This window comes from Phialemonium atrogriseum, assembly GCF_030411735.1.
Source record: "Phialemonium atrogriseum strain 8032-3 unplaced genomic scaffold QBC33scaffold_13, whole genome shotgun sequence".
Taxonomy (NCBI): Eukaryota; Fungi; Ascomycota; class Sordariomycetes; order Cephalothecales; family Cephalothecaceae; genus Phialemonium; species Phialemonium atrogriseum.
The window spans coordinates 439,357-453,414 of NW_026848150.1; the positions used below are offsets into that span (position 1 = coordinate 439,357).

General features: G+C 55.6%; 4 protein-coding genes across 4 annotated transcripts; 2 read left to right on the forward strand and 2 right to left on the reverse strand.

Moving 5' to 3' along the window:
- Positions 1–113: 113 nt before the first annotated feature.
- QBC33DRAFT_515273 (uncharacterized protein) lies at positions 114–5,139 on the reverse strand (the record flags this gene model as incomplete). The annotated part of the gene is made up of 12 exons (XM_060426085.1): positions 114–371; positions 432–676; positions 746–2,042; positions 2,103–2,987; positions 3,180–3,213; positions 3,282–3,343; positions 3,374–3,384; positions 3,632–3,661; positions 4,129–4,216; positions 4,323–4,362; positions 4,997–5,036; positions 5,109–5,139. The coding sequence occupies 12 exons, from the start codon at positions 5,137–5,139 to the stop codon at positions 114–116; spliced, it is 3,021 nt and encodes a 1,006-aa protein (XP_060283312.1).
- A 304-nt stretch (positions 5,140–5,443) lies between these two features.
- Positions 5,444–8,371, forward strand: QBC33DRAFT_78067 (uncharacterized protein). The gene is made up of 3 exons (XM_060433058.1): positions 5,444–5,878; positions 5,953–6,693; positions 6,749–8,371. Exons 1-3 carry the CDS (start codon positions 5,821–5,823, stop codon positions 7,903–7,905), a joined length of 1,956 nt encoding a protein of 651 aa, XP_060283313.1. The 5' UTR covers positions 5,444–5,820; the 3' UTR covers positions 7,906–8,371.
- A 1,779-nt stretch (positions 8,372–10,150) lies between these two features.
- On the forward strand, positions 10,151–11,269 carry QBC33DRAFT_559229 (uncharacterized protein; the record flags this gene model as incomplete). The annotated part of the gene is made up of 1 exon (XM_060429950.1): positions 10,151–11,269. One exon carries the CDS (start codon positions 10,151–10,153, stop codon positions 11,267–11,269), a length of 1,119 nt encoding a protein of 372 aa, XP_060283314.1.
- A 420-nt stretch (positions 11,270–11,689) lies between these two features.
- On the reverse strand, positions 11,690–14,004 carry QBC33DRAFT_78059 (putative serine threonine-protein kinase). The gene is made up of 2 exons (XM_060433057.1): positions 13,765–14,004; positions 11,690–13,701 (listed from the first exon to the last, which is right to left on the reverse strand). The coding sequence occupies exons 1-2, from the start codon at positions 13,845–13,847 to the stop codon at positions 12,111–12,113; spliced, it is 1,674 nt and encodes a 557-aa protein (XP_060283315.1). The 5' UTR covers positions 13,848–14,004; the 3' UTR covers positions 11,690–12,110.
- Positions 14,005–14,058: the final 54 nt, after the last annotated feature.

Here is a 14,058-nt window from a genome sequence, read left to right on the forward strand (position 1 = left end):
TCATAATGGGAAGTGAAAATTGCCAAAGCAAAATATCGCCGCGCCTCCCACATGAATCCCATTCGCCATGCATTCCCCTTGGGGGAGCAAGCCAGCCATGCAGCATAGTGCGTCTAGCCACGAACCTGCCCACCTCGAATAGCAAGCACAGTGACCAAGATGGTGAGACCCATCAGGTACGCAGCCAGGCTGACATAGTTGAGGATCTTGATCACGCGGAGTTGGCCGCGATTCAGCGTGGCTGTCTCGCCCTTAGTAACCCACGACAGGGCCGAGCTAAATGCCCCCTTCTGGACCAGCAGGGCAAAGAATGGGAAGATGCACAGGGCTGCCATCACATAGAAGCAGAGCTCGCGGCGTCTCCTGGCCTCCTAGGTCAGGTAGGCGTCCTCGCTGGGGATCCCGAAAGCGCCCTCGGGATGCTCATGGACCAGGTTGCGCAGGTCCATGTCCACGTTCACGTCCATGTTGTGCCGTCGATTCCTGTGATCTTTTGACTGCAGGTGCGCAGAAATGCGCGGGGTGCCGCCAGCGGATCTGCCCGTGCCCTGCGAGGGGCCGCCAGCGGTTGGTCTGAAGGCATTGTGCTGCCGACTAGGCGTGTCAGGAGTGGCGCTGCGGAGTCGGATCATTGGGAATCCAACTGTGCCAAAACTGCCATGAGCTGGGGTCCGATCTATTCATCCACCATGTTAGCACAGTTCCTGTCAGGAGAAGTGGGTATGGAGCATCGCGCATCACAAACCTGTTCGCCGGGTGAAAAGGCCCTGAGAGAATCGCCTGAGTGGGGCCTCCATGGCAGCTGCCTTCCGAATATGGGCCTTCACAAGTTCCGAGATGGGCGTGCCAGAACTCCCAGTTCCTGGTGTGGCACTCTTCGAGGATGAGTCGCCCAATTTCTTGCTGCCAGTATTTTCGATGAAGGTCTGGTCATCCTCGCCCAGCTCGCGCCTTCTAGCTTGCAGTCTTGCAGCCTCCGGAAGCGGAATCAGGGGGAAGCTGAACTGGGTAGGGCTGCTAAGGTCGGAGAACCCGTCGCTGGATTGTCTCACCGGCTGTGGAGCCCCCCATCGATCAGCTGCCCAGGGAGGTGGCAGGGGTGAAGTTGGGAAGGCCAGATTGGTCATGGCATATCGGCTCTGCTGTGGACGGGGCGGGGCTTCCTCCTTTGCTTTCCCCTTTCCTTTGGGATCCTCTCTCGCGTGGGCGACGATGAGCCGCTCCTCTTGGCCATCTGAACCGGCAGAATCTCGGAAGTCGAACTTGGAGGCCATTCCCAGACTCTTATATTTGTTCCCCAGAGCCGTGGGCCTGTTCCTCATGCCGTTTGGTCGGAAGGCTTGGGGAAGCTTGTCGGCAAATGAATCCTTGGAAGAGACTCCAGCGCTGTCTTCCGTCTGGTCGGTGGGAATGCGGCCAGGGTTCTCTGGATACCCATTGACACGGTGTGTTCGTTGCTGAGGAGGAAAGTTGGGTCGGCCGGCCTGAATGAGGTTCCGGGGGTTGGATGGTCCAGGAACACTCTGAGCTGGGCGATTCTGGATAATGCGGTCTGTTGAGGATGAGAAGGCGTCGTAGGTTCCTCCCATGTGCATGCTTTGCTCGTCGGAATAGTCGGCTATGCTGCTTCCAGTGATCTTGGCTCCGTAGCCACCGACGCCGACGGCATATGGGTTCAACGAATAACCCCGGTTGCTGTTTGGAACACCGACGCTGGTTGCCACGGTCTCCCAGTCGTCACCGTCGCTCATCATGTCTCCCGCAGTGGCGTTGTATGGGGACGGACGAGTGGGCCCGTTGTTGTCAAAGTGAAGTCCAGCAGTGGTGGCCCGCTTTCTAGCTGCTTGTCCGCTCGTCACTGCGGCTGCCCTGATGGGGATCTTCACCTGGAAACCGCTCTTTTCCATCTCCAAGGGAGGCTGCACACCTGGGCTCTGGTAGAACCCTGGATTCTGAGGGGGCTCGGGCTTCTGGATGTGCCGCTCGGCAAGCTGCTGCATGGCCTCTTGTGTTGGGAGAGGCGGAACCGGGGGGCGAAGGGTCTGATGGATGGGAGTACCATCCGCACTGCAGAGGGTACCTTGGCTATGGGCGGTGCTTACGCAATCGACATGTCGCAGCGCAACACTGACTTCTCTCTCCTTGGATGGCTGGAGGAAGAGGGGCTGGTAGTTCTTGTCGTATCGGAACGGACCACCTTCTTCGGTGTCCGTCGTCACGCCGCCAAGAGAAAAGGCGCCCTGGCTGGCAAGGCTGTCCCTGTTGTTGCCCATCGCTGGGGAATCGGGCTTATCGTGGTCTCTGAAACCACAGCGAGCGACAGCTCCTTCACGCTGGAAGGGCTCTGAGGTGGGCCCGTACGGGCCATCGGTCCCGTCGGCGGCAGGGGTGGTGGAATAAACCACGGCCGGGTTAAAACCGCTCGACGACGACGCCGCGGCGTGCTGCCCGTAGATCTTCTCCACGGTGCTCCCAGTTCCATCATGTGGAACAAGGGGCGGCAGCGCGCCCTCGACATCGCCGTCGTCGGTCGCCGAAACGCCAGAGGCGGGGGCAGCGAGAGGAGAGAGGGGAGCGCGGGCAGGGTCGTGCACCGAGACTGGCTCGGGAGAAAAGCGGGGCTGGTCGGTGTTGGCGCCGGGTAGGTCGCCGGCAGCCGGCTTGGTGGGGCCGGGCCCAGAGTCGGAGGCCGACTTCATCTGGTCGGCGGGGTTTCTTCCTGCCATGGTCAGCGCCGTGTCAACTAGTCCGCCGCTATTAATCGCCGGGTCCACACTTGGAACACCAGGCAGCTCGGCGGCATTTGTGCGGAGAGAACGAAAGTGACCAGCGATGGCCTGGTGTGCTTGGTCGAGATTCGGGAAGATGGGGCTCTTGGGAGTGGTGCTTCGACTAGGGGCAGGGTCTGTGTCGCCGCTTCCTCTGCGGAAACCCTGAAGAGCTTTGGGGTGCGATTCCCCGAACTCTCCGTGAGGCTTTCTCGGCATCTGCAAATCCCGGGTCCACGTTAGCTGATTACCCCTGATCAAAACAAATAGGTGATGTAAATAAAAAAAATCAGCTCCCACGACAACACCGGCGACAACACGTGTGTCACCTAGAAAGTAGCCAAAATCGAGGCCAAATGAAATCAAAATTGTAAGCACGCGTATACACCGACCACAAAACGGTCTCCTTACACTTCCTGCTGCACTCGAAAGCTTGTGAGTGGATCTGCATCCAAGGTACAGGTGACCATTGGAAGGTGAGATGGAGCAAGTGAAGTAGGATATATCACTCACCTTTGGAAGATAGCAACCAACTGGAATGGATGCTGCTGCTGCAGGCGCCAAGACCCCAGCCCCTGAGGAAAGGGAAAGGAAAAAAGACTAACCTTGATGACCTCTGGCCCAGTTGTAAGTAAGTAAATAAATAAAACTGGGGGTGATGGGGCGATAAGGTGGAGGGGGGTGGAGGGGGGTGGAGGGTGGTGGGAGTCGGGAAACCTCGACACGTGTGTGTGTGCATGTGTGTGTATTGTGAGAGAAAGGGAGGTAAATAAAGCCGGGAGACATGTGAAAGGGCAGGACGCGTGAGACGGGTAGGAGGCGTGTGAAGGCGTAGGGAGGCCCACAGGACAGAATTCACTCACCTTGTGATCTTAGCACGGAGCTCTGCGGCGCTGGAGTATTTGCAAGTAGAAAACTGTGAGATAGCGAGTTAGTGTTCCGTCGTCCAGATGGTCGTCCCAAGGTCACGTTATCGACCCGAGGAGGAGGAAGTTCGGGGAGGGAGAGTGGAGTGCTGTCCATCGGCTGAAATGTTGAGTGCAAGGGTGATGCGCCTGGGATGCCTTCTTCAGCATGGCCAAAGCGGCCAGTGAAGAGGGAGCAAGGGCAGCCAGAAGGCATGGCCAAGCCTTGCTGGACCTGGGGAAATATGGAAGCTGGTGGGAAGTGGTAGTCATGATCTTGGGCTTCAAGGAGTGGGACGGAGAACAGCAGAAGGGAGGGCCAGGCCCTCGAGCGTCTGAGGCCGCCAGAAATATTTGAGTAAACAGAGAAAAGGGGACAGAGCCAGAGAAAATACATGATCCCCTAATCCATGAGGCTGGGGGAAGATGAAGTAAAAATATGCGAACGAACTTACCGCGGTCGAGGATCTTGAGGTTGGTGAGTGAGGTCGGGGGAAGTCGAGGGAAGAAGGGCGAGGTGATAGAATAGTAGAGGAAGTGGGGCTAGAGGGAGAAGTACGGATACCTGGCCGGGAGGCACGATCGAGCTGTCGAGACCTAGGGGGTGGAAGTGACAGGAAGGTGAAAAGTGGTGATGTTCTCCACCTACCTCTCCAACATCGCCAGGCCCCGGAAAGCAAAGCGAGGGACTGTGTGAGTGGTTAACACTGAGCAAAAAGGGGAGTGAGGCTTGATACACACGTGGGTTATCTTCTGGAAAGATAGGAGGGCGAAAGAGACGTTGACTACCTTCCAGGTGAAGGAAACAGTGAGGAGTTGAATGAAGGAATTCCCTGCCAGTGACCTTAACTACCAGACTTGTGCACAACTGTGCCAGCTGTAACTCAAAGGGTCATAAGGTAGTGCTGGATCCAGTCTATCATGATCAAGTGACTGGCAATATGATGAGGCGTAAGGCGTGTACGCTTCTCTAGACAGCTACAAAGGTGTCGTTAGACATATAATGACCTTGCACTATCAACAGACTCATTTTTACTACTAAAGAACACATGAAAAGAGCAAACAGTGTGATCATTCCTCCTCGAATGTCGAAATATCCTAGGGCTATATTAGACTTGTCTCCCCAAAGACAGCTCTCAGTAGCGTCACAATCGGTTGCAGTGGCTTGAGGAAGGATCTCTGGCTATCTCCTGGCCACATCACGGTTATCTAGGGCGGACTCTGACAGGATATATGATTCTTGGACATCATGTAATCCGTATTTGGAGGCTAAACACTGGCGTAAGGGCATAGAAAGGATCAGGGAGAGGGTGCAAAAATTACCTAGATCCCAGTTGGCAGATGATAGATATCTCTGCATGCCCTATTCCATGAATTGAATCAATTGTGCGATACACATTTCTAGCACTTGGGGATAATTGCCGATATTACTCACGATATTCCGAGTGGTGGATTCCCATCTGCATTGTCGGTATCATAGTGCCAGCCAAGAGGATAACCACCTAACGGCTAGGTTATCCCCTAAATGGTATCGGACAACATGTTACATCTAGTGCAACATCATTATCTGTCCAGAATGCTTGCGAAATATATAAAAATGCTAGTCTATGGCTCTGAGGAAGGAAAGGGGGAATCTACCAAGGTGGTCGGTCTCCATCTCCCTCCCTGTTCTGCTATCTCTCACCGCCCATGTTGTCCAAGGGAGGCGACATCCATGCAATGGGCGGGCGGGAACTAATAATATGCAGTACGGGGGCACAGTACCTACCTGTAGTTTTAAATGGAACGCACTAAAACAACCAAGGTGCGAGATTGAAAATAGTTGCTAATTTTGGCTTGATAGCTCCATCTCGATGTTTGCCTTGAGATTAGAGGCGAATGTGCCACTGTAGATTTATTAAATACCGGCTCTCCCACTGCAACTGTCGCTGGTATACTCCTTGTACTCCGTACTTGGTTGTTACCTGAGGCGGAGGAGATCTGGAGGGGTTGCAAACCCCACATTCCAGATGGTAAGCCGGCGTCTTAAATCGCCACTTGCTTCCGCCCCCCACGTTGCCTGCCCCTTTAAATTGTTGGACCCTATCAACTTTGTCCTCTTCAGTCTTTCTTAGCTCCGAAGTACATGATTAGACACGGCCGGAGGCATGGCAGCGGCCAATTTGTCCAGCCTTCCTGGAGAGATTTTACTCCAGATATTATCATGTAAGTGGCGGCACATTGAACGGGGAAATTGGCCTTGGACAGCTTGGCTGACGCTGACACCTTGCAACCGACAGTTCTCTCACCGGCGCATATCACCCAGCTTCAGTTGGTCTCAAAAACATTCCTTAATATTGGGCGGGACAGTACCTTTTGGCGCGAAAGATGCTTTCAAGAATCCTCCTTCCTCGAAACCCTCGATCGGCGACGCCAGCTCGGCGCGAGTAACCCCCCACAAGTCGAATATGACCGACCTCCCCAAGACCCTGTCGGACAGGCTGCTTTCAGGGGATGGAGGTTGTCACTGGCCGACAATGCTGGCGCCGCGCCAAGCGAGGATACTCGGCAGGTGGTGCAGCTGAGAGAGCGCGAGAGGGTGCGGATCATGGCCAACTGGGATCCATCGTATCCGTCCGAGCGAGTCTCCTGGTACGACGAGTACATTCAGCGACATGGTCCTATCTCCGTCAGCTGGTTTCAACAACCTCGCGCTTATATATCGGGAAGCTCAGAGCCGGAATACGTTGAAGCGAGAGGGGTTGCACTTTATCGACCCGACAACCCTCGCGAAGACCAGGTCGATGTCGAGACCGTACTTGCTGTATCGCCGCTAGACGACGGCGGGGTTTGCATATGGGATGTAAATGGGACGAAGGGTCGAAAAGGGGCAATTATCTCCAGAAGCAAGCCCGGCATCTTGTTTATCGATGGTCCTGGGCCAGAGAATAATAGGCGTTCCAAGCGAGTCGATTCCGGAGTTACCGAGTGTGTCAGCGTGGACAGCCGACAACATCGGGCATTCTTTGCAGTGCAGAGTCGTAAGTCTGGTCGCGGCGTTCGACGGGGAGCAGAGAGACTGATCAAGGTGCCCAGATCTCATCGATATTGATCTGCAAAGCTTGTCAGTAGTTGGCTGTGAGTCTTTTCCATGGTCCATTACAGCTCTGTCGGCAGCGCATCCCGCGGTGCCCCTTACCGTCGGCACAAACTTGGGAATCCACCTGCACGATTATAGGTCGAGGGCGCCGTATCGAACCGAGAACCTGGACAAGATCGACAATGTTGATAACGCTGGGAGGTTCGGGGCCAAATACTTTTACGACCGTAGCCTGAGGTCTCTCTTCGACGAAGACCCTCTTCCGCCATACGCTCCGCTCGCCCAGCCTGGCCCCCTCAGTATCCTCCATCTGCAGAGGCCTGGCTCTGAAGTCGACCTATCCGACGACATCTACGTGGCGGGAAGGTTTTCCAATATTCTTCACTACGATCGACGAAGATTTCCTTCCATAAAAGGCTCAATCCATTCCGGCGCGAGGCTGTGCTGCCTGACCTCATTGCCCTACCCCTTCTCTTCACTTGACCTTGACTTCAGGCGGAGAGGGGAACTCTCCCTAGAACAGATCCATACATCCAAGACGCTACCTGGCGGACGTACTATGATTGCTTGTGGCGAATATAATACCAAGGGGTCTCTGGAGCTGTACGGCTTCGCTGCGCCGCCAACATCGATGCCGGATTTCGGGGAAAGGTTTGGAAATTCAGTGCTGAAGAACCGGCAAACGTCGTCAGCAGCAAAACTCCTCTCCGTGACCAATCACGGCACTCGCATAGCCGTTTCGGACGGCTTGGGCTACGTGAAATGGTTTGAGCGGGATGGATTCACAGAGGTCCGCCGGTGCCGAATAGGACACAGTGACAAGAGAGCGGCCCCCTCAATCTTTTCCTCGATGGCGGTTTCCGATGACATAGCCAGGAAACTCGTCCCGGTCAGGCCCGGCGGGAACAGCAGTGAGCTCAGGAACGGCGACCTGCTCTTCTGGACAGGCGAGAAGCTGGGCCTGGTTGGCTTCTCGTCCCGACCAGGGTTCGCGGCGGAGGAGTTTGAGGAACGGGTCCCTTCTACTCAGGATCCCGAGATGGCTGAGGCGGAGCGGGCGCACAGAGAGCAAATGCGATATGCTCTGGAAAGACAAGCTGACGATGTCCGATTTGTGAGGAATCTCGGGCTCGGCAGCGGCCGAATGTCGTAGTCTGAGGTGCAGTCTTCTGAATCGAGGGATCCTCGGCCTTCCCAGCACCCACTGGTCCGTGTTGACCACCTGCGAGGGGTCAGCGTTCTCTTCCGCCGCAGTTGCGATAGTAACTGCATGCCGTATACTCTAGGCCCAACCCCAAGATCGGCAAAGTCGAGTCCGACTTGTTGGCCGTTCCTCTGGCTACTGTCATCCGGAATTCCGTGCTCCCGAAATTGAACCCACTGGCTCGAGAATAAGAGAGGCTCAATTCGGACTGGACAATCTGGGCTTTGGAGCCGAACCTTCCGGTAGTGGGGGAACCTGATCAGTCGTGAACGATGCCTTTCCCCATCCTCATGTGCTTCCCGGCAGCGCCACGGCTGGCTTTACCGTGTTGTAACGATCAAAAAGATTACATCCGTTGATAGGTTCTGGGAGATTGATGACGCGGAGCAGACGGCACTCGAGGCGGATGAGGATAGTTGGCCCTCTTGTATGAGCGATGACGTGATGGTTTACATGACCATCCTACTTCCAGACTGAAGCCTCGCTAACCATCATCTACAATTCACCAAGATGACCCTCTCGAGTGTGGCATCACGCCTGCAGATCTTACTTCGTCAAAGCTACGCTGCCAAGTAATATCTCCTCCAACTCCTGTCTGGTGGCCTCCGGAACCCGTCCTGATAATCGTCGAGAGCCTGGAAAACTGCAGTGCTCCAGAGGTCTCTCCCGAATTAACATGTAGAGGTTTAGCAAAAACTACTCCCCTTCGCTACCACATCTCGGTACAGTCAAGCAGCCGGCTTTCTCCTCCTCATCGGGAGAAATATTCCAGGGCGCGGAGTTCCGCTCATGGGACCCCAGGCGGAGGCGTCAACGACTACTAGTTCTATCACTTTTAGGTTACCTGCGCCCTTCCCACCGGAATATTGAGAAACAAGCACGTTCGATATTCTTACCTGCCTAAAATAGAACACTAATGTACGACGATCCATTTCCTGACGGGCAAAGATCATCGACGACGAGCTGGGCTATAGCATGACTGAGGCTAGCAGATGTCGTCTGGCTGGCGGCAAAAGCGAAAGCCCTGCCTGATATGCAACAGCCCTTTCAGATGTTTCCCGAGCGGCACTCCTGCAAGCTGCCTGAGTCAGGCGTGGACACTGCGCAGGAGAATAGAGATTCGCATGGACGTTGCACCTCCCTCCATTTTCAGTGGACGGGAATCGGTGCTGCGTATGCATCATCTTCGTGTGCTGTCACCATATTATGCACCGGCAGCCAAAGAAGCACCTGGGTCGGGCTCATTGGCGTGGGTAAGGTAGCCGCAGGGACCTGTCCAGGTCTGTTGGCAAGCCTCGCAACTCAAAGCTTGGCCAGAGATAGGGTTGTCGGGATCACTGATCAGTTCATGAGAATCAAGGCGACCAATCAACTGAATTTCTGAGGAATTAGCGAGTCAATTTGCACGAACTGCACCGCAAGTTGCAGCCCGACCCCTCGCTGGCCCCGTTCCCCACATCGGGATGGCCCCGTGATTTTTATATATTTTCAGATTTATTATTTCCTTTTCTCTCTTGTCTCTCAACCCCTCTCTTGAGTGTCGATCACATAAAACTCCCCAAGATCTGTTGGATAAACTTTATATTCCAGGCTCAATATTTGTTTGTTTCTGGCGGTGTTTCAGCTGATTGGCCCAAAACTTTTTGAATCTTTTCGTAGGCACGCTGATTATCTTGAGAAGTTAAGAGTCCCCTTGGACAACACAACACAGCTCAACGTGGCGCTACTGCAGCCGCCGCATGCAAAGTGCATTGCACCCGCTGGGGCTCGTCCCCTCCAGCTCACACCGCTTATGCCTCACGCTGTCGCTCCCGCTCAGAGACCTGCCAATGATGCATCTAGTTCAGACTCTTTTATCCTGCATTCTTGGACCCATCCTTAGCCAGGGACGACCACGTTCGACTGGCCACTAGAAATCCCCCGTAACTGAGACCGCTGATGGTTCGTTCAGTGAAGAGGAAACCAAGTGAGGCGAATCTATCACTCATTTACCAGTCAATATCGATATTTGTCACGCCTTTGCCCACCCTCATGCTCTTCCTGCTCATCACACGTAACTCACACCAAGTGTATTGTCCGACCCTGGGAATTTCGTTCCCCCAGGCTTTCCTTCTTTAAATTGTTCCATTCCCCAGCCTCTCATTCTGATATACTCTCTCTCTTCACCACAAGCCAATTTTTCCGAGCATGTCCGATGGCAACCCAGCCTCTTGGCAGGGGTGGCCATCGTCTCTCGATACCCTCGCTCGACAGGGTTCGTGGCTCGCAAAAGAGGCGCATAATCTATGTTGGGGATGATGACCTGGTGGATGATTACCCCGACCACCTCCACCCGGCCAAACGGTGCAGACCCTTCGAAGGCGATGTTCATTTCTGCTCTGAACAACCCCGGCCATATCCACCCGATCATCAGCAAGGACCCCCGGAGTTTCTGGTCCTCCGGGAGGAGCCGCTGCGCACCGTGCCCACCGACTTCGACGTCTTGGAAAGGACTGCCTCGGGCCTCTCAATATCGGCTGATACGGCCGACAGGTGTGCCTCCACGGAGCTCCTGGAGGACGAGGCAGCCGCGCAGAGGGTCAAGGACCACATGGCGACCTTCCGCCAGCGCTTCCCCGACTCCAAGCATGAGCGTATCCTGAGGAGCATCATCAACCCCAAGCCCTATGCCGCCGAGTACGCGATCGACAACGAGGCCCTGGGAAGCATATTCTTCGCCGCGAACGAGATCTTCTTCAACGGCCGCCTGAGCCAGCGCGTGACCTGGGACTGGTCGCACTCGTCCAGCTCCCAGTACGACAGCAGCGTCATCGGGACCACGGCGCTGCGTAGGGCGAGCAAGAGGGGCTTCGAGACGCTCATCGTACTGTCCTCCCCGATCCTCCAGGACAGGAAGTACAGCCGGCGGCTCCTGGTCTCGACGTTCCTGCACGAGCTCGTTCACAGCTACCTCTTCATCTGCTGCGGCTTCAGGGCCAGACACCACGGAGGCCACACCCCCGGTTTCCACAAGATAGCCAAGCTCATCGACGACTGGGCCGGCCCCGACAGCTGTCTGTATCTCTGCAGGATGGAGGCGGACCTCGAGAGCTTCCGGGTGAGGGGCGGCGAGGAGGGACACGACCAGGGCACGCCCGATCCCTACCACCGCCACGTTTATCCCTGCTCCGAGAACTCCACGGACAGCCGGCGGGTCCAACCCCGCGGCGGGCCCGGCAGGGACGATTACGATTACGATTATGATTACGATTATGATCACGGCCGGGACTTCTGGCGGACGCCGAGCCCGCCTCCTCCCTGCTGGCAACGGTGACTCCTTCAACAAGGGGCTCGCCACCATACGTTTTAGCTATGCAATATATATTCGCAACCATTTCTTCTACGAGCTGCTTGTTCTTTCCCCCCGCCGCAAATCCCCTCGTTCCGGACATATACCCCTGTTTGTTTAAAAGTGTTGTGGAAACTTCTCCCTTCCCCAGGAGACGGGATCTAAGGATGTACCACACCGCCTAGATTCCGACTCCAGCAACTCCCTCCTACTTTCATCTTCTTGTTGGGCTGCATGGCGACGGCGTCTCGAATGTCTGTTTCTTGTATTAGCCCCAATAGCACAACCATCTCATATATATTTTTAGGCTAGGTAGCATAGGTTAGGCTGTCTGTCAATCATCATCATTATCATCATCATCGTCACTATCACCATAGGGTTGCTGCACATCTTTTTTTCATCCATGGGCTGTTGAACAGCACTTTGTCGGCAATTTTAGCAACCGAGTCGAAATCTAGACCTGCATTCGTGCTCCCTGGCTCGGGGTTTCTCTTCGCTTCTGGAGCGAGTGTTGCACCCGGGATACGAGTCGTAACAGCACAAACAGCCAGCCCATTGTCTACCTGTTGAAGTGCTCAAAATGTTGCATTGGGGCTAAGCCCCTGTGAAACAGCCATGTATTGATTCTCCGATGGGAAATGTCTGAGATGTTGCGAGCGAATATCTGCCCCCCCATCCCTCCCTTGACCAACCCTGTTATGGTAATCGACTATAGCTATAGAATTGCATGTGTCATGTGTCTGTCTGTCATGCGCCCGCAAGTAACCCTTTGAACTCCTCGCCCTCGCACCAAATCGATCAACGCAAGCACCCCCATATCCACAACCTAGTCCTCGACGTTGTAAATGCAGTCCCTGCAGAGCAGAGCCATCTTCTTGAAGAACCGGCGCCACTCCAGTGGGTCGCCCTTCATCTTGACGAACCTGACCTCGAGCAGCTCCTGGCCCTCGGGCATGTAAAACCTGTCCACCATGATCTCCCCGTGCAGGCTCTGGCGCCTCCCGTCCAGGGCCTTGACGCGGATGCTCGCGACGTGGTCCGCACCACCACCACCACCACCGACCGGCGCCACCACCGCCACCGACGATGACGGCAGCGGCACGTTGAGCTGGTGCAGGGCGTCGCCGAGCATCTGCACCAGCAGGGCCGGCTGCACGTGCGAGAAGAAGCGCGTCAGCGAGTACGCCGGCACGATGTCGCGGAACCGCCGCGCGTGCTGCGTCAGGCTCAGCGGGATCCCCGGGTTCTGCGAGAACTGGCTCATGGTCGGCTCGTCGGCCAGCGCGTCGCCGAACCGGCCTCGCGCGTGCTGGTGCTGGTGGTGGTGGGCGGATGGGGCGTCGGCGGCCGAGGCGGGCTGCGTCGACGAGAATGCGTGCGTGCCGCCGAGGGCGCGCGTCGTCGGCCTCTCCCAGTCGAATTGCGCGTCGCTGATGGGTGCCTCGGGCTGGCTTGCCGGGAGTCTGGTGGACCAGTCGCTCGGGTCGACTTCCATTGATTCGCCCCGGAGCTGCTGAGACGGAGTCGGTGGGTTTTGTGTAAGATCGACGCGCAATGATGCCAACATCTGTGTTGCCAGCTGGAGCGGATCGGAGATATTGCCGTCCTCGGTGAGCAACGGGTTGCGCCGCGTATACCATGGGTGTTGGCGGATCTGTGCGAAGGAGAATCGTTTGGCGGGTTCGACATTCATCATACCGCGGAGCAACGACAGCGTGTCTGAGGGGATCCGTCCCCACAGCGAGTCTCTGCTTCGGCCATTCGTCTTGACGTATTCCTGGAACTCCCAGCTCCCCGACGTGGGTTCGTCCCACGGCGTGTTACCGACTAGCAAGACGAACAAGATGACGCCGCAGGACCAGAGGTCGACCAGATCAGAAGAATATTTCACCGCGTCGGGAGATCTCCTATCCGCCTTGGAGCAGGTCAATACCTCGGGAGCAATGTAAGGCGGACTCCCACACATGGTCGCGCTGAGCTTCCTCTGGCCCTTGTACTCGAACATGGTCGCCATACCGAAGTCTGCAATCTTGAGACTGCCCGTGTCCGAGAGAAGGATGTTTTCGGGCTTGAGATCTCTGTGGGCAATGCCTTTCGAATGCACGAAGCTGACGCCGCTGATTAGCTGGAGGAAGTACACGTGTGCAATGTCCTCGTGCACGCCGACATCAGCCTCGATCTTGTCGAACAGGTCGCCTCCCTCTGCGAACTCCATGGCAATCCACCTCCACACCTGGTCCTCGCCCGTAGCAAACCATTCGATGACGTTTGGGTGTTGCCCTATGTGAGAGTGCAAGGACACCTCCATGGCTATTTGCTTGGCGGATACCCGGCCTTGCTTGATAGCATAGCCCTTGTGGATCAGCTTGACGGCAAATACTGGTGACCCTGAGTCCAGGGGTATCGCCTTCTTTATTCTGGGAGTAGGTTAGTCGTGCCCATGCACTTGCATCATCATACATGCAGAGCAGGGAACCCACGAAGCATAGGCACCCCTCCCTATGGTCTTGGACACGATCCGAAAGGGGAGATCATTGGGTAGAGGATCTAACTGGGACTGCATCGTATTGTTTAGCAGAGAACTTTGCGTGTTTGTGGTCACTTATTGCCCACTCGATCGTCAAGGTGAGAGAGTGAGGCTCTCAGGCGACTATTAGAGACATCCGACACTGGTTCGGCTCTATATTAGGTAGGTACCTAACATGGCAGGAATTGATTGAGTGGCCTCCACTTGGATCCCGAGTGCCTCCCTAACAATTTCTGGATCCCTGGGG

Bases quoted from the DNA above. Each gene is read 5' to 3' on its own strand.
- QBC33DRAFT_78067 (XM_060433058.1), top strand. From the start codon at position 5,821: ATGGCAGCGGCCAATTTGTCCAGCCTTCCTGGAGAGATTTTACTCCAG. The intron at 5,879-5,952 runs GTAAGTGGCGGC...TGCAACCGACAG, and splicing joins TTTACTCCAGATATTATCAT to TTCTCTCACCGGCGCATATC. The intron at 6,694-6,748 runs GTAAGTCTGGTC...CAAGGTGCCCAG, and splicing joins ATTCTTTGCAGTGCAGAGTC to ATCTCATCGATATTGATCTG.
- QBC33DRAFT_78059 (XM_060433057.1), bottom strand. From the start codon at position 13,847: ATGCAGTCCCAGTTAGATCCTCTACCCAATGATCTCCCCTTTCGGATC. The intron at 13,702-13,764 runs GTGGGTTCCCTG...ACCTACTCCCAG, and splicing joins GGGAGGGGTGCCTATGCTTC to AATAAAGAAGGCGATACCCC.